Here is a 23,708-nt window from a genome sequence, read left to right as displayed (position 1 = left end):
GAAGGACGGTCTGCCAGAAAAAGATTAAAGAGAATGGGGGCCAAGAAGCACCCCTGTTTGAGATCACAAGTTGTTGGAATAGCCCAAGAAAGGTTGGCCGCATTGCCAAGCTTGATTTTTACAAGGGTTTTACAATGTAGGTTTTTAATCACTAATAACAGCGCTTGTGGTACTGACCAGTTTTTTAGTTTGCTCCAAAACCTTTTTCGGTTGACAAAATTGACGGTGGCTTTGTAGTTCATGTAGAGGACGTAGAGAGGCAGTTTGGTGGCTTAAGAGGAGTAGAGCATTAGTGACATGATATTTGTCGAGGTTCTGTTTTTTTAGTGGACCGCATCTTGTTAATTCGGATGATTGAGTTTGGGGAAACAGCCTAAACCATTTAGTCTGTACTATGCGTGGTTGAACACCACAGGTGTAACCACGGACGTCTAAACCACGCAAATGCCTTTACCATGCATATGCGTGGTTCAGACATCCGTGGTAATTAGCGCTCTAATCTGCAGTCTGCAGGTCGGAAGTGAGCTGAGCAGAGGGTCGGAAGTGAGCTGGTGAGTACCTTTGTTTTTAGGGTGGGTGACTCGGGGGTGGATAGTTTTGTGGGCTGTGGGTGTGTCGGGTGGCTTTGTTTTTAGGGAGCAGGAATGGGGGTATCGGGGTAGTTTTGTGGGCTGGGGTGAGTCGGGGTAGTTTTCAGGGCTGGGGGGTGGGTCTGGGTAGTTTAGGGCTCAGGACAGGGGCTGGGATGTTTTTTTAATACGGGGTCAAGGTTTTATGGTTTAGGGCAGCGGATTAGTTTTTTGGGCTGGGGTGAGTCGGGGTAGTTTTGTGGTTTGGGGTGCGTCGGGTAGTTGTTATGCTGGAGTGAGTCACAAGTAGTTTTCTGGGCTTTATTTTTAGGGTGAAGGGCAAGGGGTGTTGGAGGTAGTTTTGTAGGGTGGGGGGTCAGGGTTGGGGGCTGGGATGTTTTTTTATTTAAAATCATGGTTTTAGGATTTAGGACAGGAGGTTAGTTTTTTGGGCAGGGGGTAGGTCGGGGTAGTTTTCTGGGCTTTGTTTTTAGGGTATGTGGCTGGGGGGTCGGGGTCGTTTTCTGGAGTGGCGAGGGTCAGGATAGTTTTCTATGGCTGGTGGGTGGGTCCTGGTAGTTTAGGGCTCAGGGCAGGGGGCTGGGATGTTTTTAAAACATGGGCTCAAATATTTAGGGCTCGGGGTTTAGGGTTCAGGTTGGGGTTTCGGAGCTCAGGGCACAGGGGAGCTGGGATGTTTTTTTGCTGGAGTAGGATTTATTTTTAGGGCTGGGGTCTGCTTTTAGGATTTAGGGCGGGGTGTTGGGCTATTTTTAGGGCTGAGGTCGGGGTAGAACTCCGGGCAGGTGACTGGGTGTTAGGACTCAGGGCAGGTGTTAGGACATAATCTTAACCACGCATGTGATTTTACCAATTATGCCATTACAACTGAATTCATTGTAACGGCATTCATGGTACAGATATGTGTGTTTAAGATGGGGTCTTTATTAGGACCTCGCGGTTAAGGCTGTCGTGGTTAGGGAATTCGTGGTTCCAACATAGAACCTTGAGTTTGTATTGGCCTAATCAAGAAGCTGCTCCAACAGAATGCCCACATCGTACTTCACCTCGTTGTCAATAAGGGCTCTCAATCTGTAGTTCATGCCACCTGTTAGTAACTACTGATACTGTATATGTAAGCAAAATGACACCAGATAGTAGGGCTTAGTAAATGGTAGAGCAGCATTGCTATTCAATGCTTCTTATGTTTTCGTTGTCAGAGGGGTTCATGGCTGAAGTGCCCCATAATTTAGCCTTTTCTCATATCCTCCACATGAAGCATGTCGGGCACTGGAATAAGGTGCAGCGACGATGCAATGCCTTGAAAAACCTAGCAACAATTCTGTTTTGTGGCTCTTGAGCTCTGGAATAATGAAGGCTATAATTATACATGGAGAAGTATTATATCTATTCTGTTGCTTATAGGAAGTAGATGTTAGAAGTTCCAGAGTCGTACTCAGTATTATGAAGCTTCAGTGACATGAAGCAATTGATGATATTGAGAAACTTACTGTGCAGTCACATACCTTTAAATGATAACAGCATATCACTTAGAATTATCATCAATTTTTATTTACTAGATGTAAGAACATGTAAATCTACCAAAATTTGCTTATAAGGAGATGACTTTATAAACACTAATAACATTACCGGAATCATGATCAAACCAGATTGGAAGGAGACCGCACATGCTGTTTGCTTGCACACGCCACAACATTGCCCTACAGCATCCACATATGTGTAGCCCTAGGAGAAAAAGGATGCAAATTGATTCAGTTCAGTCAAATTGAACTAATGACAAAAAATATTGATATGAAACAATACTTGTTCCTATTGGGGCCTAATATTTGCATTTTAAATAAAGAAATTATTAGCAAAATATTAAACAATGAAGAAACTGATATTTATCAACCTGGTTCACTTTCAAATATTGATATGAAACAATACTTGTTCCTATTGGGGCCTAATATTTGCATTTTAAATAAAGAAATTATTAGCAAAATATTAAACAATGAAGAAACTGATTTTTATCAACCTTGTTCATTGTCTTGTTGTTTAATATTTAAACATCGGACGGATTTACTAGTAATGATTTTTGTCAATAGAATTCAGGTAACTTATATCAACAAGTCCTGAAAAATTCTGAACAATCTTTCCATTAAAGTAAATTGTAATCTTCCACACGGCAGTGCATTGCATGGATTGACATGTTTGAGTCTAACCATAGAAGTATGACCATTATGAAATTTCCATTGCGCCTGAACCCACTCGAAAGATTCCACATTTAGTATCACAGATTGAGGTCTAATAAATTTGCTTATGAAAAAGAAAAAATGCTTGTTTAAAGGAAAGTAAGCCTTCTTATTTCTAATCAAAAATGGATAAAAGTCACTCAAAATAACTTTATTTGGCTTAAAATAGCAGCCATAAAAGTATATTGATTGTTTCCAACAACAATGGGAAAAACAGATACAATACAGGTTAAAAAGAAACAACCAATACATTCGGCATGGGGTAAAAATCAATAAGAAGATAAAACTGCGTCTTAAAAATCCCTATAAACTGGCACCATATGTAATAATGGACAGGCCTTTACTTCTATGCAAGGGAGGTATTTCTCTCACAAGTTTATGGCCACGTTTCTGTGTGAATTTAAAAATTGACTCCACCAATCCTTCTAACTGTTGAGATATAACATTAATCGAATGGGCCAGGTGAGTGATAAACTAAAAGGAATGCCTACATAAGCAACATTTGCCCCAGTGCTGAGTCCTCTATTAGGTGTCAGCGAGTTTTAGTATTCTTTGGGCCGCAAATGTTTGTAAAGGTCTTTGTGAGATAAACTTTGAGGTCCAAATTATTCATAAAAATTGAAAATGTATTCAAACGATCCTGAAGACCTTTTTTGCAGTTCTAGCGAGCAGAACTGTGTTGTCTGCATACAGCAGCACTGGAATAGGACATCTATCAACAAGTGGAAGATCCTTTCCATATTTAAGTAAGTAATCAGCCAACCCATTAAAGAGTAAACAAAAAAGGGGCTAAAATGCAACCATGACAAACCCCTTTAATAAAATTCATAGGGTCTGTTTCAGTGCTCCGTCCAACATCTCGTTGGTTTGGTAATCAAGGTATGCAGCACATGTAAGAAAAAAGGGCTCTTTAGTCAGGTATGTAAGAGTATTGGGAGGAAAGTACATTTTGTTGCTGAGGATGCGAGGGAGGACGCTTATCGTATGCGAGGTGTAGTTATGAGCAGATGGTGCAAATTGGCTATTGGTTTCATGGGGCCTTTTCCTACATTTCCATCCAATTAGGCATATGCGATTGTGCTCAAAGACATTTATTCCAACTGGCCGGAAGTACATATGGTTAGTAGTATTACTACAGAGGTGGCTATTGACTTCTTGGAGAATGTTTTTTTCAGAGGAGGTGTTCCAGAAACATTTGTTTCAGACAACAGGGTGCTGCTTGTATCTAGTAAGATGCAGTCTTTAAAAAAAATGTGTGGCATCAACCATGTGAGGGTGTGTTTATAACATCCTGAAGGAAATGACCATGTTGAGCGCTTCAATAGAGTCATCAAGGAGGCAATACATTTGGGATTAAAGACTAAGTTGCTGTGGAAAAAAACTCTTCATACAGAATTACCCCTCGTTTAGTAAGTGGCAGAGTGCCATTTGAAGTGTTAAGGGAAATGAAGCCCTCTTCAAAACTTGTACCATGCTGGTTGAGGAAGTAAGGCGCAGGATAGAGATTAAATTCCAGATGAGGAAAAAGGTGGAAGGTTATCAGACGCAATTCAGGTTACGAACAGGTTTAAGAATGGAAAGAAGATGCCTGAAATATCTTTTGGTCATTATATTTGTGTGAGAAAGCCAAGCTTTGTGGAGAAGGGAGAATCTCGTTTGTCGGATCCACTGAGGATTGTGAAGGTGTTTGGAGGTGCAGTCAAACTTGAGGATGGAAGAGTGTGGAATTTTCTACATGTGAGTTTGTGCAATGGTGTTACTACAGGCAGTGAACATAAGTGTGGGGTGCATGATGATTTAAGTGGATACTTGAAACCTAATTCCAAACTAAGGGGTCTATTAGGATGGCGGACGGATGGCTGCAGCCCCGCCGGACCGGCGGCGGGCATCCGCCCGCGATCGCAACCCTGAAAACCGCCAGTCCCATTAGCATAGCTGTGACGACCGCGGCAGTGAGAATCTCCGCCCACCACATGTCCGCCAGTACCAGTCCGCACGCATGCCTAGCAGGCGGAACTGAACCGCAACAATGATGCTGGTGCAGGGCTAGGCTCCGCCGGCATAATTATGATGCCGGCGGTAGCCAACCTTTCCGCGGCGGTGGAATCACCATGGAAAGGCATGCGAAGAATGTCTCCGGGGGCCCATTGCGGGCCCCCAATGTGTTGGGGGTGTGTGGGTGCACTGGGGGTACCCCTGGTACCCCCTTACATGTCACTTTACCAGGTGGCAGGCACTGATCGCAGCGCAGTGACATGCATGACATGCTCCTTTTCACACTGCAGCAGTGCTGCTGGCAGCAGCAACCGCCGCAATATTAATCGCCAGAATCCGCTGACCGCCGCGGTCGGATTTCGACTGCGGAGCATTCTAATTGGACCGGCAGTTATGCCGTGGTCCTTGCGGGCGGTGTTTCCCGCTACCATGGTGGTCGGGGAGAACCGCCATCCTAATAGGCCTCTAAGTGAGAAGATTGAGAATTGTGTTTTGGATGGAGGTGGAGTTCAAAGAGATCCGGAGTTACCAGTATGTTGAAGTGCGAGGGAGAAACAATTACTGGGTCATCTTGAGGACTTTTTGATGGGATGAAACTTACCAAGTCATCAATTTTCAAGTCAGAAAAATGTCCTACTCATATTAAGTAGTTATGATGATATTATGTGCATTTTATATCTTTATTTATGAGCATGTAATATGTATCTATAGAATTTTGTTGTGTTGTTACTGTTATTGTGGGTAAGGTGTGTGGGACATAAGAATGTTAGGAATGGAATGAATCTATGTGGGGCAGAATGTAGGTTTGGAATGTTAACGCTGGGGAAAAGTCTTGTAATGACAGTTGGCCAGGAGCAGCAGATATGCTGGGTGCAACCTGGCAGCTCTCTCTATTGTAGGAACGTATTTTATGACAATAAAGCTAATTTAATTTTACCACAAATTGTAAACTTATTTTTTTGTGTCTTTTCTATCTCTTGTTGAGGCTCCAAAGCATATTCTCAAATGGCCAGGTGTAATGCTATAGGCAATTATACATTGTGAGATCATGTATTGACCATTGACTCCATTCTGCTTTAACTGACATTAGTGAGCACAGTTTCATCTTATGTCTGTCTGATCCTGCCTTTCAGCTGTGAATGCAGGCAGGGCCAAGTTACTTGCACACACACTGAATTGTTTATGTTTTCTCACTTCACTGAGTGAGAGAGATAAACAGAAGGGACAGTGAAGGAGGTAAGAAAGTGAAGAATTCTGTCTCAGCTCTCATTGGAGCCTGGCCAGCTCCTTCGATTGGCCTTGATGTAGAGGGTGTAGGCAGCACCTACAGTGCAGATAAAGGGAAGGGGAGCTTCTAGAAGTCTCTGACTGTGTTAGTAAATAGTATAAAGTTGGAGACCTCTTGGAGCTTTGACAGGAACTCTCCTGGGAGTGGACGTGCTGCCCAGGGCTATTGTGCCTGGTTGAGACTCTCCAGCCTGAGACTGCCAACGGGTTCCCCAGTCTTGCTGGCAAGATGACGCTAAACAGACAGCCGGTGATGTATTCCAAGTTCGAATTAACCTATTCTTGTGTACTTGCAGTTATCTTTCTATGCAATATTTTTCTTGTGTACATGCAGTTATCTTTCTATGCATTTATTCTTGTGTATATACATTCACTATATGCATTTATTTTAAGTACATTATTGCTATTTGATAAATGGTAACATCCTGCAATAAGTATTCCCATTTACTTGTCAAATGAGTGCTGAGAGGTATTGTAAAGTGTCTAGAGTCCTATTTTGAAGAGCGCTCACGTTGTGTTCTGGTATTTTGAAGTCGTGCTCAGGTGTTCTGGAGAGAAAGCAAGACACCTGGTGAGTTACTCTGCCTGCAGTGCATGGATGGTAGAAGGGTGCTGGTAGAGATCACATCAATTAGAGTTGAATTGTGGTGTCTTTACTGAGGCACAGAGAGTATGCACTATACCTAGCACAGCAACATGTGACTGACACCTGTGTTTGTAAGCAACGGAATGTGTGTATACGATTTCCGGTGTCATATACAAATAAGACAGTGGTTGTGACATAGGTTCAGTTAAGTCCAATATTTGTGAAAAACCACACGTTAAACGTACAAAGATGGGAGAGGAGGCTGTTGGAATGCACTTGCATTTGCCTTCAATTCTGGTCATGTGTGAAGAATGGGGAACGTACACCAGACTTGGGATGGCAGCATGTTTGCTTGGCTTCCACATGTGGCTGTAAGGACTGAAATGTAACGATACTCTCATATGAATCATCTACAAATCAATCAATGATTGTGAGGTAGGTGTTCTTGGAGTCCTACATGTGTGAAAAGCTAGGTCCTCATTTCTGTTCTGAATTCTCTGATTGTTGATGGCCTTGGGATGGTATTCCAGAGCCTGCATGCTTGGAAGTCTGTATCAAGAAGCAGCTGTCACATATGTGAGTTGCCAAGAGAGGTGCATACTAGATCTAAGAGTCTACTTCCATTGTACGCCTGATTCTAGAGTGTCAAAATATTAGCTCCTTGATATAGAGCTCCTGATGTGCAATGTAAAGGGAGCTGAAAGACATCCTTTAAGTCAATTGGAGAATTAAATCTGAATAATCTTCTATGGGAATGGAGAATAATGTTCCTTGGTACACTCCTGATTATCGAGAATTAGTATAAGGGAAAACAATGCATGGGCATGGGCAATTAGTGTAAGTAGAATATGTATGTCAGTCCTGCATCCTACCAACAAGGAGGTAGTGGCAGAAGGTATACATCTGTGCAATTAAAAGCCATGAAAAGAGATAGTAATGGGGAATGCAGAAGAATGTATGTGTGATGATGCATATACCAAGAAGAATAAGATTTGGGCGTGCAGAAGGTGTGCAACTTGTGAAGTGTTTCATGTTTCTACATTCATGAAAAAACTGTTCCTTTGCTTTCTTCACTAATTAGCAACTTAGGTGAGGGAAGCTATTCTTAAATTCTCTGTTTTGACATGTGATATCTTTCAAGGACTTTTCAAGCCTATCTTAATAGATAGAAAATCCTCAGCTTAAACAATTGTTTACGAAACACATTCATCGATTGACCATGCTAACTGTACTAAAAATTAAATGTTAATTTCATTTCTAATACCTAGAAGACCTTTACAATCTGTGGCATCATGAGAACAAAGCTCTCAAGTCAGGGGCTTTTTGAATGCCTGCCAAGTCCGTCCATTGACATATACAGGAGATGGAAATCAATAACATATATATTGAAAAACTCTATTTGGAAAGATTTCTGTCATCTCCAGATGAAATGAGCACACATATCTGTTTTGAGAAACCTACCACAGACTCTTATTATCTTTTTCCCACCATAAATGTGTTGCTTAAGCTTTTTTCTCTTTCTGCTGAAAGTGATCAGACTGAGCATTGCTTCAGTAGTTAGGTAGCTCAAACATCAATGAAATCTATGGCGAAATGCTTGCAGGTTCTTGTTTTCAAAATCATATGGGGCACTTCCTTATCTGGGCCAATAAATCTGGACTAGTATCTTCCAGCCTAACTTTGGTTGAAAGGAAGGACTAACAGAAGCTTAGCTAAGTTCCCTCTTAATCTTGTCAGATGGACATGCAAGAGCGACTTGGGCCTTCCGTCTTTGATCCAGAGGCCTTTGGCCCTGCTGTGATGAAAACAAGGTGAGCTGTAAAACTGTGAAACTGTGAGCTTAATTCCAGTACATAAATTGTATTGTGTCTTTCACTTACTTGGCAAGCAATGAAAATGAAGTTGCAAAGAGTGACAGCTACACAAGATGAATCGAGGTGTTTAAGAGTAAGTGAACAAAACCGGCAGTGTATAGAGAGCTAGAAGAAAATGAATAGGTGAAATCCATGTTTTCAAGCCCTTAAGGAGTGTTTTGTGATCCATGAGACCTCTCTGTGCCAGTGATAGTGTGCTTCAGATCTTGGGGAGGAGGTATAAAAAAATCCTAACACTTATATCTGGTAGTGTCAATAGCTTTGTTTAACAGCATGAGGCGCTCTAATGTCAAATACCATGATCTAAACAGTTGATAAATGAGATGGTGGTTAAATAAATAATTCAGTGTCCTTAATATACAACTTACTAATAGTGACCAAGGGAAAAAAAATTAAGATTAATAGTGTCATCTTGGAAGATTGCCATGTTGATTACTACACATGAGCTAGAGCAGTAGAGGAGGGCTACAGAATACAGTGCATCTAGCAGTGCCCGATGGGCAGGGAATTGATGCTTTCATATCAGGATTATCTCAAAATGTTCCCACATAATTCATAGTCAAGCTGCAGAGAAAGAAAAGTCATTTTAGCCTAAAGAATAAAGGAGTACAGCAGGAGTGATGTTTAGTTTTTTGCCAACATTTTCAGTAAACTGACTTTGGGATGTTTTCAAAACAGTATGATATGAAACAGGGGATTGTAAAACAATATTACACTATTGATATAGGGGATGCCACAGGAATGAGGTTAAAGTAAGCAAGCAAGTAGGAAATGAACATCAGGATTTCACAAAAGTGGCTTCTGTGCTGGATTTCGCTTCTTGGAAATGGGCAGAGTTTGTGAGATACAATATTGTGAGGTCTTTCAACTAGTATTGGGGGCTATTAGGTCTGGTCAAGAGGATAGAGGGAATGTCCTTTCACCAATATTCTAATGGTATGCAAATTTACATTTATACAACTTTGATGGTGGACATACAAGTCTATCATTCATGCTTATGCACAGTATAAGTGGATGGCTGAAAACATACCCAGTTTCTCCTTTTTCCTCTCACAAATGCAGACTGTATCCCACTCTCTTGATGCCCCTGGAACTTGAAGCTTTCTTTCTCCTACTCTCAACATGTTTGAAAGTCGAAGGCTTAACTCTGCATTCACCCCTGTCACTCATGTCATATATTATTAAAGTGGTCTGCACTGACAATTTCCTAAAACAATGTCAAGCATTTCCTCTCTAAAGAGCAACATAGAAACACCTCTGGACACATTTGAAATACCAAGATTCTGGTTTGGCAGCGATATCTACCTAAGACTCCTCAATATCTTCAACCCAAGGCCATCGTATGCTATGCAGCCATGGTGAGTACCTCAGTCCAAAAAATCCACATCTCCCCTATTCTCAGGAAGCTTTTTCTGCTTCCACAAAATTCTTAGATCACAATCTATGTTGCATTGCCTAAAAGAAAATATATCAGGAAAAACCCTCCCTACCTTGCTGAGCTACCGCTTATCTCCACAGTTAAAATAAATGTACAAAGCCTGAATGTCCTGAGGACTGAGGCCCCCCAGGCTCAGACCTTCGTACTTCTCGCAGGATGCAAGATTGGTCTAAACATCTCTTCCATCTAGCATTAGAATCCAATCCTCTTTTAGTAAAATAAATAAAATGCAGTTAGTTTATTTGGAAGAAGGCCTAAACCCATTCCTTCCAGTTGCTTCTAGTCAGTGTCTTATATGGGCATTTGAGTCAACCCATGTTGAATACAATCAGTTATTCCTACCACCAAGAGGAACTGGCTTGAACTGTTGTAAATTGCTTGATTTGGAAATTATCAATTCAAGCCTACCTATTTTACATTTTGAAACCCTGATTATCTTGCTGCTACAAAACCTGGTAGAAAATTGCAGTCAATATTTACAATGTACCATTTCTCTCTGTGCATCTGTATAGGTATTAGACTTGAAACTCAGACTGATTCATTATTAAGCATTTTTCGCTATGTGGGGATACATTATCCTTAGAGGTTAAATGTATAGGGGAAGAGAATCTCTGTGCGCTGATGAGGTAATTGTAGAATTAGATGCTTATGACAACAGACTGTTCACAGTAACAATGCAAACTCCACTTTGACTTCTAACGGAGAGTCAATAATTCAGTATTCAAAGAGTAGAATCCCAAATAATGTCTTATTCACCAGCTACAAACTCACTTTCTTTGGCTGTGAGTTTAACTTGCTGTGGTGGATGACACTTACCAGAAACTTACAATGCACCACTTTTACAAAAATAAAACCTACACAATTGTGTCTAAGCACGCTTTAACTCTGCAATTCATTATGCCACTGCCACAAATGGCTACATTTTGTGCAATGCCAAAATATCTTGCACATCTACACTAGAAGATTAATCAGTTGAAAGACTTCACTCACCGGTTCACAGTCCTTAAGGCAAACCATCGGGTTGCACAATATTTGATTTGTTTTCAGCAAAGGGTCCGGTGTGTTAGTACACTTGCATTCCTCACAAGTGCTGCTGGGAACCACTGCTCCTGGCTTGAAATAGAATAAGTAAAGGATGCACACATTATTCTGTCAAACAGATGAGATTTGGCATACATTTAAAAGAATTATCATCCAGTGGATTGCAAATCAAGGCATAAAAACCTATCTCATTTCTTGTCAGTCAAATCTTTCTTCCTAGATTGACCGGTGCTTGGCCATGATGGAACGACTAAATAGATGCGAGGTGTGTCAGTGTCAGTCCAGAGCTGCTTATTTTACCCAGTTAGAGGAAAGATATCTCTCAGCAAAGAGAAGCCTTCAGTGAGCAATTGATATATTTACCAGATTTGGAGTATAAGTCAGAAGCAGCTTGTTAGATAAAATCTTCTAGATGCTTTTAATTTTTGACCTTTGAGTTTAAGATGTGGCAAACCAGGACTGGTGAAAGATCAACGCTGCACATGCAAAAAACAGTCAGATAGCATATTGTCTCACTTTTGTAAAGCGATATTCTGCTCTTTTGGATACTTGATTCAAACTCCATAACTAGCCCCCTGAATAGTAAGCATTACATATTTCAAACTCTCAAACAATATTTAGCAGGTGAGAATCTTTGTCTCCCAAAGTACTTTTTAAAGGAGAGGTCAGTGAAACACATTTTACCTTCTAACAGCTTTATGAAATTGCACTTTACCTGTAAATTAAAATCAGGGTTCAAGTTTGCCATGCAATTTTGATGTCAGCTTTCTAATGTTTGTTATAATGAAAATTGGGCAAGGATTAGCTGTGTGAGGTTAGTCTCAAATTAGAAGCAGTAGTACCTAAGGAAGGGGGTCAAATCAAGCAAAGGAAAGTATCCACCATGGACACGTCCTTCTTTTTTGTAACTGTTAGAAATTGGGGGGCATATTATCAAGAAAGGCGTTAAAATTATCGCTGCTTTAGCGGCAGGAAACTGCCGCTGAAGTGGCGATAATGGGCTTGAAAATATGCCCTTGTGAACTCCAATAGAAGCCCGGGTTCGCACCAGCCCCTGGGTTTCTGGTTGGCAGAGGTGGGAACCCTGTCCAAGCAGGAATCGCAATCCTAATCAGGGTAAGTCACTCATACACCCTAAATTAACCTGTGTTCACCCCCTGCTAGCTTGTCAGGTTTAACCTAAGAGGCAATGTGTAATGTATTTGTGCGACATTTCAAACAGTAAAACCGTAAAAACACCACACAAAAACATTCAACAAGTGAAAAATAGCTCCTAATTTAATAAATAAAACAAGAGCAAAATTACAAGAATACAATGAGTACAACCAGATACATTGAATTTTAAAGAATTAATTGAATATAGTGCCAAAAAGTACTAAGCGCCAACAAGGGACATCTGGTCACCCTGGACCAGGACAAAGCCTTGCAGTGGCGGTGATGTGCTGGTCCTGCTCTGTGCAGCAGTGGCAAAGCGTCAGCTCGGATGAGCACAGGCATGTCGCCATTATCGAGGGTGCTGTTGACAGAGATATGAAGATCTCAAGCTGGAATGAGTGTTGTGCAGTGCTGGTTTGAAAGGTGATGCGCCGATATTGATGTCGCAGCTGAGGCAATGCTATGGTTCTGGTAATGCAACATGATCGATGCACCAGTTCGGATCCACGCAATGGCATTGGTGCGATGGTTCTAGACAGGCTGCATGGATTTTGACTGAACAAGGATCTGAGGCCCACTTCCAGGGGTCAAGGCATGGGGTGGCACCACTTGGCAGGGCCGACTCACAGATGGCAGAGTCCAGGTACAAAACTAGGATCATTGGAAGTCTTTTATGTCCCTGAGACCTCAGATCAGGAGGAAAGCCAACTTGCCCTTTTAATCGCTCTGGGTACTGGGGGCCAAGTGATGCAGGTCCAGTCCTTCTCACCCAGACCAGGAGGACAGTAGAAAAAAGTAGGTCAGCACAGCAAGAAAGCAGTTTTTCCAGAGCAGCAGTCCAGCAGAGTGGCAGTCCTTCAGCAGCCCAGCAGTCCTTCTTCCTGGAAGAGTATCCTCAGGTCCAGAAGTGTACTGAAGTGGTATGGTCTGAGGTACAGTTCTTATACCCAATGGTGCCTTTGAAGTGCTCAGAGGTTCTCCCTTCCTGCCCTGGATCCAGACTTACTACATGGGGGTATGCAGTCATTTGTGTGTGGACAGGACACAGCCTATTTAGAAGTAAGTGTAACTCTGTGCCCAGCTCCTTCCTCCCATTCTAAAAGGACGGACCACCAAGGCCCCTAAAGTCACACCTAAGCTCCCATTTTGTGTGGCTGTCTAGGTGGAATACACAAAGCCCAGCTGTCACCTAACCTAGACATGGAATCATAGACAGTCTGCAGGCATGCAGGGCTAAGAGCAGGAAACTGCCAACTTTCTAAAAACAAAAACAACAGTTGAAGGGCAGAATGCAGAACAATGTCATACATTCACCCCAGTACAGAGATCTGGGCCTAAATCCATCGTTTTTTTGCTCACCATGCCATTCCAGTTTAAACCCAGCCATATGCAAATCAGTCTTGATCCTGTGCCTCATGGCAACAGTCCAGGCTGAACTGCCAAGCCAGGTTCTCCCTGGACTGGAACCAAGCATCCTAGGACCGGTTTCGGGGTTTCGCCCCTCTTCAGCCAGGATAGCTTGATTCCAGTGGCATTGAGAGCACGGGACTCACGTCTGAGCATACTCGTCCCACTCAGGGTGACAAATGCAAAAACAACAGTTGATGGACAGAATGCAGAACAATGTCATACATTCACCCCAGTATAGAGATCTGGGCCTAAATCCATCGTTTTTTTGTTCACCATGCCATTCCAGTTTGAACCCAGCCATATGCAAATCAGTCTTGACCCTGTGCGTCCTGGGAACAGTCCAGCCCGAACTACCAAGCCAGGTTCTCCCTGGACTGGAACCAAGCATCCTAGGACCGGTTTCGGGGTTTCACCCCTCTTCAGCCAGGATAGCTTGATTCCAGTGGCATGGAGAGCACGGGACTCACGTCTGAGCATACCCGTCCCACTCGGGGTGACAAATGCAAAAACAACAGTTGATGGACAGAATGCAGAACAATGTCATACATTCACCCCAGTACAGAGATCTGGGCCTAAATCCATCGTTTTTTTTGCTCACCATGCCATTCCAGTTTGAACCCAGCCATATGCAAATTAGTCATGACCCTGTGCCTTATGGGAACAGTCCAGCCCGAACTGCCAAGCCAGGTTCTCCCTGGACTGGAACCAAGCATCCAAGGACCGGTCTCGGGGTTTCGCCCCTCTTCAGCCAGGATAGCTTGATTCCGTGGCTGATGCTGTAACCTGTGTGTGGCATGTGTACATTTCATGGGAAGACGGGGGCGAGGAGCACTACTTCCGGGACATTCCTGGTATCCTTGGAAGGCGGGCCAAACTCGGGCACACAGCCATTATGGCGGTCGCGTCAGGGCCCCGTACACAGGGGAGGGCAGGGAGCTCCACGCAGACGTGGCACCCTGCTTCCCCTGTTAACCACACCTGATTGGGTACCAGGGGCGTGAACCGGAAGCACTTTCAAGTGCTTCCGGTTCAAGCCTTGGTGCAATGTCGGGCAAGACGGTCGGAACCGGCTTGCCTGGCACCAAAGGTTTAAAAGGCTGGGGAGCAGAGCGAACAGTCTCTGTTCACATCTCCCCAGCCGCTGCATACACATGGGCAGGGCCTCAGGCTGAGGCCCCAACGAAGCTTTGTTCATTTTTCCCCTTTTGTCTAGGTTCTTTGCACCCGGAGACGCGACGGAGGAGGAAGAGTGTGTTCTTCTGTTTCCTTGTCCCCCTGCAGTTAGCGACAAGCAGCAAGCGGCGTTTTCCAACCTTCGGCGGCGAGCAGCTGTGGTGTGGAGCGGCGGCCCGTTTAATCGGCGAGGGAGTGAGTCAGCTGTTTTCAGGGCAATCAGCGAGGGAGCGAGTCAGCTGTTTGCTGCTTGAGCGCGTTACATCTGAGATTTGCGCAAGCAGGTAGAGTGCGGCTGGGGGCTTTATTGAGCAGGCATGGCCACTTTTGGTGCTCCAGGTTAGCAGGGCTGAATCAGTGTGGGCAGCGCGACCGGGGAGACGCAGCCTTTAAGGATTTAGGATACCTGGCTATTAAGGGGTAGCAGGCAATAAACCAAAGCATGCCCATCGTGTACTTTGGGGTCTAAGTGCTGGGGGCATTTCTTTGAGGTACTTCTGGTGTCTATTAGCTGCTAAAACAGCAACAGGAGGAGTGCGTGTGAGGGATTGTGGTGACCAAAGGTCACATATTACAGACATTCTACTAGCGCAAATAGCGGCACATTAGGAGGTTTACAACCACCCCCCTCTTCCCTCACTCCTATTTTTTATTGTTTCTCTTTTTTTTGTTTTGTGTTTCCCATACAGTTTGCTGAAGCAGGAAATACAGTGTGGTGGAACACGTCAGCAGCAAGTGGTGAGGCAGCCAGCCCAGCAAGTCGCTCAGGATCTTCCAGGGTAAGGCAGCACCGCAGGCCTGCATTTCCATCGCTTCTGGGAGCCACGCGAGTTTGAGTTACTCACCTGACCCACTAGACTAGCTGGTGGGCGTGGCTCTGGTTGCGTGGGTGCGGTGGCTGGCTGGTGGGTGCTACTACTACAAGGTAAGGGTTTGGGCAGTGTCTCAGACCTGGTCACAGGAGTGTGTTGGTGCGTGTGCCTTTGGTGAGAGGTTTGTCATCTAAAGGGTTGTTTTGTGCCCTGTGGCAACTAGTATTAATTTTTGTACACTACATTTATAGGGGACTTGCTGCCAGACTACAGTGCAATTGGCTTTTGCCTATAATAATGGCCCGAAGGTGAAGCGGGATGACCAGCGTTTGCAGATGGATATTTTTATGGCTACAATGATGAGAAAAATGGGGACAGTGGACTCCATGGTGAAAAAAGTGGATGAAATGGGGCAAGCATTAGCGGCTCTGACAGACAGGGTTGAAGGCCAAGAGGGGGCAGAGGACAGGCCCAAACGGTTGGGGGTAGCACCCAAGTCTGCCTTTTCCCCAGTCCCTAAAAGGAGTAGAACTAAGAAAGGCGGGGCACCGCGAACTAGTGAGGGGGAGGGGACAGAGGTGTCCCAGCAACAATTCCCGAGGGTTTGGTACCCAGGGTGGTGGACCCCCTTCCAGTCCCACATACCAACTCTCAACCTAACAGTGTTGGGGGTGATTGGCCTAGCAGCGAGGGGGCAAGAATGCCGGTCGAGGGTCAGCCAAGCACACCAGTGGGATGCAGCCCACAGGCATCGCTGGTCCCAATGACTGGAGGCCCATCCGTGAGCGAGCCAGTCCAGCCATATTTAGTAGCTAATCTAGCAGCAGTGCTTCCTAGGCTGGGTAGGGTGGGAAACTGGTCCCCGGCAGCAGGGGTATCAGCTAGTGGGGAGGATGCATTGGAGAAAGTCAGACAGATAATGTCACAATTAGATGGGGTTCAGCCTGTGGGTAGGGTGGCTGTACCAGCAGTATGCGCGGCGGGGCGAACACAGGGCCAAACAACGGAGTCCCCGCCATGGTCATCACACCAACGGATGAAGGAGCAGCAAAGCCAGCAGCGGCAGCAACAACAGGTATACCACAAAAACTGCCACCTTTGGGTTTAGGCGAAGTCCGCTCCGGTAGGGAGCACCTAGGCCGACAGGTGTCTCAAGAGACTAAAGAAAAGATTTGGAAGAGCTCATATGTGAACATGTTTTTCCTTTTGCTGAATGAGTCAGAAAGGGAGGAGGCTAAAAAGAATAAAGAATGGACACACCCAAGAAAATGGGTGAGCATGTTGTTGAAGTTTAGGGTTGAGGAAACATTGGTAAATTGGATCAAAGGTTTAAAGTTATTCACATCAATAATGGGGGAGCGTTTCCTAGGCCTGGCTTCAGAAATACCCTGTTCTCAAAATAGGATAGCTTGTGCGCATGATACTTATGGTGGCAGTGGGAGGAAAGATTATGATAAGGAGTTTACAAGGGCTAAAGCATCTGACCCGGCTCTGTGCTGGAACCAGATTGATATGATAATATACCTGACGCATTTAAGAGGGGGCCCACATGATGCCACCCAGGGTCCGGCAGAGGACACTTTCAGGAGTCAGCCATTTCTCTCAGGCCACCCAAGTGGCTCAGGGGGCGGAGGAAAATGTAAGGGGGCCTGCTGGGACTTTAACAGGCGCTCATGTAACAGGGCAGTGGGCACATGTAAATTCAAACACGCATGTTCTTTCTGTGGGAACTCCTCACATCCAGAGTCGTAAGGGCAGATTTACAATTCCTGGCGCATCCCTGCAAATCAGCAGGGATGCACCAGGAAACTTGCGACACACATCACAATCCTTGCGCCACCACGGATGCGCCGCATTTACAATGCAGCGCAACATGGCGCAAGGAAATGCAGATGCGTGTCGCATCTGCCATCGTAACGTTGGCACAGGGCTGGAGTTGTGTCGCGGGCGCGATGCAACTCCAGCACTGTGCCAACCCGGCCTATCTTGCACATGGTGCGTCACACCTTACGCCTGCTTCAAGCAGGTGCAAGGTTTTGTCGCAGCGGGGTCGGATAAGTGACTGAGTGAAATCTTGTAGATTTCACTCAGGCACTTTCCCGAGGCGTTCCTGCACCGGAACGCCCCCCCTGGTTCGGAATGCCCACATGAAACCTGCCGCAGGTTTCATGTGGCGCTGGGCTTTACAACGTGACGCATCTCCCTAGATGCGACACTTTGCAAATCCCCCGCAGCATGACGCTAGCTTTATGCCGCCGCTGCGTCACAGAAGTGATGCAACGGTGGCACAAAAGTGGCGCACAGGGCTTGTAAATCTGCCCCAAAGTGTTTTAAGAAAACAAAGGACAGGAGGCAAAAAACATGACTGAGAGTATGAACCCACAGTAAGGCCAGATCTCCCATTTTAACCAGCACTTTGATACCATGGCTGAACAGCTACAATTGCCCCAAATCTGCGAGAACTCTCTTAGAAGATTTCAGGATCCCCGTGCCTGGGGATGTAGGGGTGTCACACTGCAAGAATCAGTTGTCAGTCAGGACTAATGAAGAGGTGGCGGCTGCAAAAATTGAGAAAGAAGTTTGGTTAGGCAGAGTAGCTGGTCCATTTGAGTCCCCCCCCCCACCCCCAATGCAGGATTTTGTCTTTTCCCCGTTGGGGGTAGAGCCCAAAAAAGAGCAAGGGGAATTCTGATTCATTCACAAGCTTTGGGCCCCCAGAAGTGTGTCACTAAATGACGCCATTGATGACGATCTATGCAGTGTTAAGTACGCTTCTTTTGATCAGGCGGTCGAGATACTCAAAGGTTTTGGGCGGGGTGCTTAGTTGGCGAAAACAGATATCTAGTCAGCGTTCCACCTATTACCAGTGCACCCACTTGATTTTCACCTACTGGGCGTTCAATTCAGGGGGAAGTATTACGTGGATAAATGTATAACTATGGGTTGTTCAGTGTCTTGCTCATACTTTGAGAAATTCAGCTCCTTTTTGGAATGGGCTCTTCGGAGAGCAACTGGGCAACAGTGGGTACTGCATTACCTGGACGACTTCCACTTCTTGGGAGGCCCCAGATTCACAGGAGTGCGGGAGGGCATTGCAGAAGTTCTGTGCACTCATGCGAGACTTCGGCGTGCCTTTAGCACAAGGCAAGACTGTGGGACCAAGCACGGAAATTGAGTTCCTAGGGATTGAGTTGGATTCAGTGCAGGGAGTGTCACGTCTACCACAGGCAAAAATAGCGGTTTTTAAGGGTACTTTGCAGTAGTGCTTGGTAAACGATAAGGTCACGCTGCATCAGTAACAACAGGTAGAGGGACAATTGAATTTTGCTTTGAGAATAATTCCCATGGCACGACCTTTCTCGCACACCATCGCACAGGCCATGTCAGGGTTCAGGGAGAAGCACCATGCTTCCAAAGAATTTTCTGACACTCTCTGCTGTCTCAATTTTATTCCCCATATTCACGCCCCCACTCATGTTCATGGTCATATCCTTGACCAGATTTGGTCGGCCAATCGGGTCCTCTCTCCGACCACTATTATTCCTTGTACCTGGTCTGACCATTCGCTCATTTCCTTTTCCATTGATTTAGCAGTTATTGACAAGTCCCCCTTGCCCAAGAACGTCCTTGCTCGGAATTGGAATCGGGTTGATTTCAATTCCCTCCATTCCTCTCTGACAACATCTTCCCGGGACCAATCGGCCCTTCCCCTCGATTTTCAAGTGGACGCCATTAACACCTGGCTCTCCACCTCTTGTGATCGGATTGCTCCGCTCAGGACGGTTAAGGCCTGTCGCCTCCACGAAGCCAACAAATGGTTTTCTAGCGATCTCAAAACTCTTAAACTGATTCTCCATCAGTCAGAGCGCCAGTGGAGGCGCAACTACTGTCCCGCCCTGAGGGATCAATATCGGTCTTGCTTAAACAACTACAAGAGAGCCATTCTTTCAGCCAAATCAGATTATTTCTCTGGCAAAATCTTATTAGCGGTTAACAAACCTAAGGAGATTTTCTCTAATGTCCATAACCTGGCCGTATCCGATAGAGTCAATCCCAATCCCATTCCTTCACATACTCTCTGTCTTTCTCTCAATGATTATTTCTTTGAGAATATCACTAATATCAAACTTAACATCCCCCCTTCATCTTCTCACCTTCCTCCCTTTTCCTTTCCCCCTTTGTCCTCTTCTCTCACCCACTTCCCCCCATCTCGAAAGAATCCTTCCTGACTTTGCTCATGAAGGTCAAATCGGGCTCCCCTGCCGACTGTGGACCGGCCCGCATCTTAAGGGAGCTATTTGCTGGTTGCCCCGATCCCCCTTTGTCTCTTCTGAATTCATCTATCTCTCAGGGAACAGTGCCGTCTCAATTCAAATCAGCCACGGTTATCCCTATCCTAAAAAAAACCTGGGTCTGACCCTACCCTCCCTGCTAATTTTAGGCCTATCTCCTTGCTCCCGTATTTAGGCAAGATCCTTGAGAGCCATATTACCTCCTGCCTGTCGACATATATCGAGGACAACCATCTTTTGGCTTCCCATCAAGCTGGCTTCCGCCCGGTCCATTCGACCGAAACGGTGGTCCTCTCTGTCCTGGACGAGCTCAAGAGCAAGGCGGATTCCAACTGCCCCCAAGCCTTGTTGCTTCTTTTATTTATTTATTTATTTATTATTATTTTTTTTTTTTTGAAAAACCTTTATTGACATTTCGATCATTGACAAGTATGGGCCTACAACCCCCCAGGGCCGGCCGCTAAGCAATCAGAGCAATAAGGTCAAATATAAGCACATGCGGCACCTCGGTAGCAAAATCTTCATACTAAGATAGTTCGGCCCGGGAGCCGCACCGGTAGGACACCAGGAGAAAAGGGGGTTTTTCATTTTATAATGAAACAAAACAGTAGGATCAGGTGCCAAACAATTTCCCAACAGCAATAAAGGGCAGGCCGCATGATAGACGTTAGCAATAAACAGCAATCCATCGAATCCATGGCGCAGACACAGGAAATGATGGGGAAGAATATCAAAAACAGTTGCGCCTGCAGGCCCCCATACCTAACGCCCAGAGAACCCCAGGAAACTGTGGCACACACGGAGAGGCAACGGTTCACAGCAAAAGAGGCATACCACGCTGATCCCAGACAAGAAGAAACAAGAAGAAACGGAGAAGAAAAAGGAGGCCATGGAAAAAGAGAGGAAGACTGAGAAAGAAAAGAGTCACCCCCCCAACCCCCCACCCTGCACCTCTGCAAATGAGTATGGCCCCTCCCCCCAGCAGTATGCCTGTCGCCCTGGAACTAGACCCGAAATATAGAAGAAACAAGGAAAAAGGAATAAGAAAGAACCCCACCAGGCGGGGGGGTGGAGAAAATATAATAAACTGGAGGAGGGCCTTCAGAACATACCCCCGGCTTCTCCCTCCCGCACAGTAAGGTATCCCAACAGCAAACAATAAGTAGCACCAAATCGACCATCACAAAAGGGGGAATGGGGAGCATTGCGCACCGAATATGCTAGGAGCTATGTCCTGGGAGTACACAACCATGAGTCCGCCCGTCTACCAGATGACCACCCCGAGGGATCAGCCTCATCCCTGACCACTCCTGGCGATGCCGCCCATGCCTACCCCTCGACCCAGCGCCATGTCCGATGTTCCAAGGTGAAGGGATGTCCCAAAACAACTGGGAAGCGACGCACACAGGTGGGGTGGAGGTCTCAGAACGCCAACACAGTCCGCATCTCGGAGGGACGTCTTTCCCAGTGCTGCCCCAGGATCTGCACTGCACACAAGGTCCGGGAAGGCTGAATCATCCAAAGTAGACAGACATTGCTGGTAAAGTCCCTGGGTCACCGGAGGTCGTGCACGGGACGGGGCCACCACCTTCCACTCGGAACCACTACCTCCGGAACAGATCAAACCCTCAGTCAGCCGATCATACGGTAGCATACTGTCCGGAGTGTCCGGCTGCGCACTAATCGCAGGGATGGCCGCGACATTATCCTCCTGTGTGCAGTGTAGGAAGTCCCCGTGTAACTGTGGACCAACATGCCGCCATTGTCCCAACGCTGATGCCACACCGTCGATCTTACTCCCCAAGACCTCGATGCCACGAGCCAAGGAGAAATGAAGGGCACCAAGGGCCTCAAGGAGGTCGCCGTACCCCAGCACTGCTCCCCGCGGTCGCTCTGCCACACTCCCAAAAGTCACACACTCCCAATCCTGCTGCGACACGGTGGACAGGATAGTAGGCTGCATCGCAACAAGGCCTTGTTGCTTCTTGACTTGTCCGCCGCCTTTGACACGGTCGACCATTCCATCCTTCTCGACCGTGTCAGGGCGGCGGGCAACCAGGGCACTGCCTTCTCTTGGCTCGCGTCATTCCTCCAAGGCCGGTCGCAGGCTGTTCAGCTCGCTGGTTTCTCTGCCCCGCCGCGCACAGTGTCTTGTGGGGTCCCTCAGGGTTCCTCTCTTTCCCCTCTCCTTTTTAACCTCTATATTTACCCTCTCATTGTTTCTCTGCTCAATATGGAGGTCTACATTTATAATTACGCGGACGACCTTCAGTTAATATTTGATCTTTATTCTTCCACTAATTCCCTTTTTAAATTTCAATCTACACTTGTCTTTGTCTCTGACTGGATGAGTTTAAACCACCTCAAACTCAATCCGGATAAAACGGAGTTGATCCTGACTGGTGGGACGTCTAGCCCTTGGTCTTCTGCCTTCTAGCCTTCCAGTCTTGGCTCCCCCCCGGCCCCCTCTGCCTCAGTCAGAACCCTCGGCATTAAAATCAGCCAGGACCTTTCAATGCGCCCTCAGATCAGCTCCGTTGTCTCTTCTTGTTTTCTATCTCTCCGGATTATCCGTAAAATCTCCCGTTTCTTTTCCCTTGATGCCCTTAAAATTATCATTTTAGCAATGGTTCTTTCTCACTTGGATTATGGCAACTGTCTATATGTGGGTGTCCCCGCCTATGAGCTGCGTCGCCTCCAGACCATCCAGAATCAGGTGGCTCGCCTTATCCACCAGCTCCCCAAATTTCACCACACCTACCCTCTTCTGAAATCCCTTCACTGGCTTCCCATTCTGTATCGCACCCTTTTCAAAATGGGATGCATAGTTTTCATGGCTGGCGCTCGTACAGCCCCTCTCTTTATCAACTCGATGGTCACTCACTACATCCCCAGTCGCAATCTACGCTCCTCCAGCCAGGCTCTTCTCACTGTTCCCCACTTTCGTAAGTCTAGAGCCGGCAGCACTAGGTTCTCCGTCCTCGCCCCTCATTTTTGGAACGATCTTCCATTCTCCATTAGATCTATTGCCACCTATCCACATTTCAGGAAGGCACTCAAGACTCACTTGTTTGCCCAAGCGTTTCCCCCTCACTGACCACCCTTGCTATTCCCTCTGCCCCTTGTAATCTTTTAGCGCCAGGAAACCGCTTGGTCACAGTGCGCTCTACAAATACTTTTAACTTCAACTTCAACTTCATCACACCAGACTGTCCAGTGAGGTCAAGCAGGACATGCAGATCTGGCAAGCATTTCTGCGAGATTTCAATGGTAGGGTTGTGTGGCCCGCTCCCCCCAGGTCCAGCCCGGAGATGGGTCTGACGACTGACTCAGCAAGTAGCGAGGGTTTTGGTGCCCTTCTAGGTACAGCATGGGTTGCACAATGCTGGCCTGCATGGTGGGCGGACAGTGGGCTCACAACAAACATAAGCTTCCTGGAGCTTTCTCCCATCCTGGTTGCATTGACATTCTGGCCAGAACAACTGAGGAAAAATCAGTGGTTTTCTGGTCCGATAACATGGCTGTGGTGGAATGCATAAATAATCAAAATGCAAAATGTAAAATGATCCTGTGTTTACTGAAGGAAATAATACTGTTGTGCATGAGAATGAATTTGTTGTTTAGAGCCAAACATGTGCCAGGAGTCCTAAACCACGCTGCTGATGCTCTCTCTCGCTTTAAGATGCAAGTATTCAGGTCTCATCACCCAGAGGCGGAGGAAAACCCATCTCCTTTCCCAGAACAACTTTGGCAACTTGGTGCCCCTAAGTTATCGGACCTTGTGGCTGGTAGCCTAGCACCCAGGACCAGGAAGGCATACGAAG

The 23,708-nt window shown here is 45.9% G+C and overlaps 1 protein-coding gene across 1 annotated transcript in view; it reads right to left on the bottom strand.

Moving 5' to 3' along the window:
• The window catches only part of LOC146860906 (mucin-5B-like), an 814,361-nt gene that overhangs the window by 50,913 nt on the left and 739,740 nt on the right, over positions 1 to 23,708 (bottom strand). The window contains exons 38-39 of the mRNA XM_085644901.1: positions 10,992 to 11,114; positions 2,220 to 2,315 (exon numbers count right to left, since the gene is read on the bottom strand). Coding sequence (XP_085501027.1) covers positions 2,220 to 2,315; positions 10,992 to 11,114 — 219 coding nt within the window. The remainder of the gene's footprint in view (positions 1 to 2,219; positions 2,316 to 10,991; positions 11,115 to 23,708) is intronic.

This window comes from Triturus cristatus, chromosome 3_1, assembly GCF_964204655.1.
Source record: "Triturus cristatus chromosome 3_1, aTriCri1.1, whole genome shotgun sequence".
NCBI lineage: Eukaryota > Metazoa > Chordata > Amphibia > Caudata > Salamandridae > Triturus > Triturus cristatus.
Note: the sequence above shows the minus strand (reverse complement) of the source record. Positions and strands in the feature narration are given on the sequence as shown.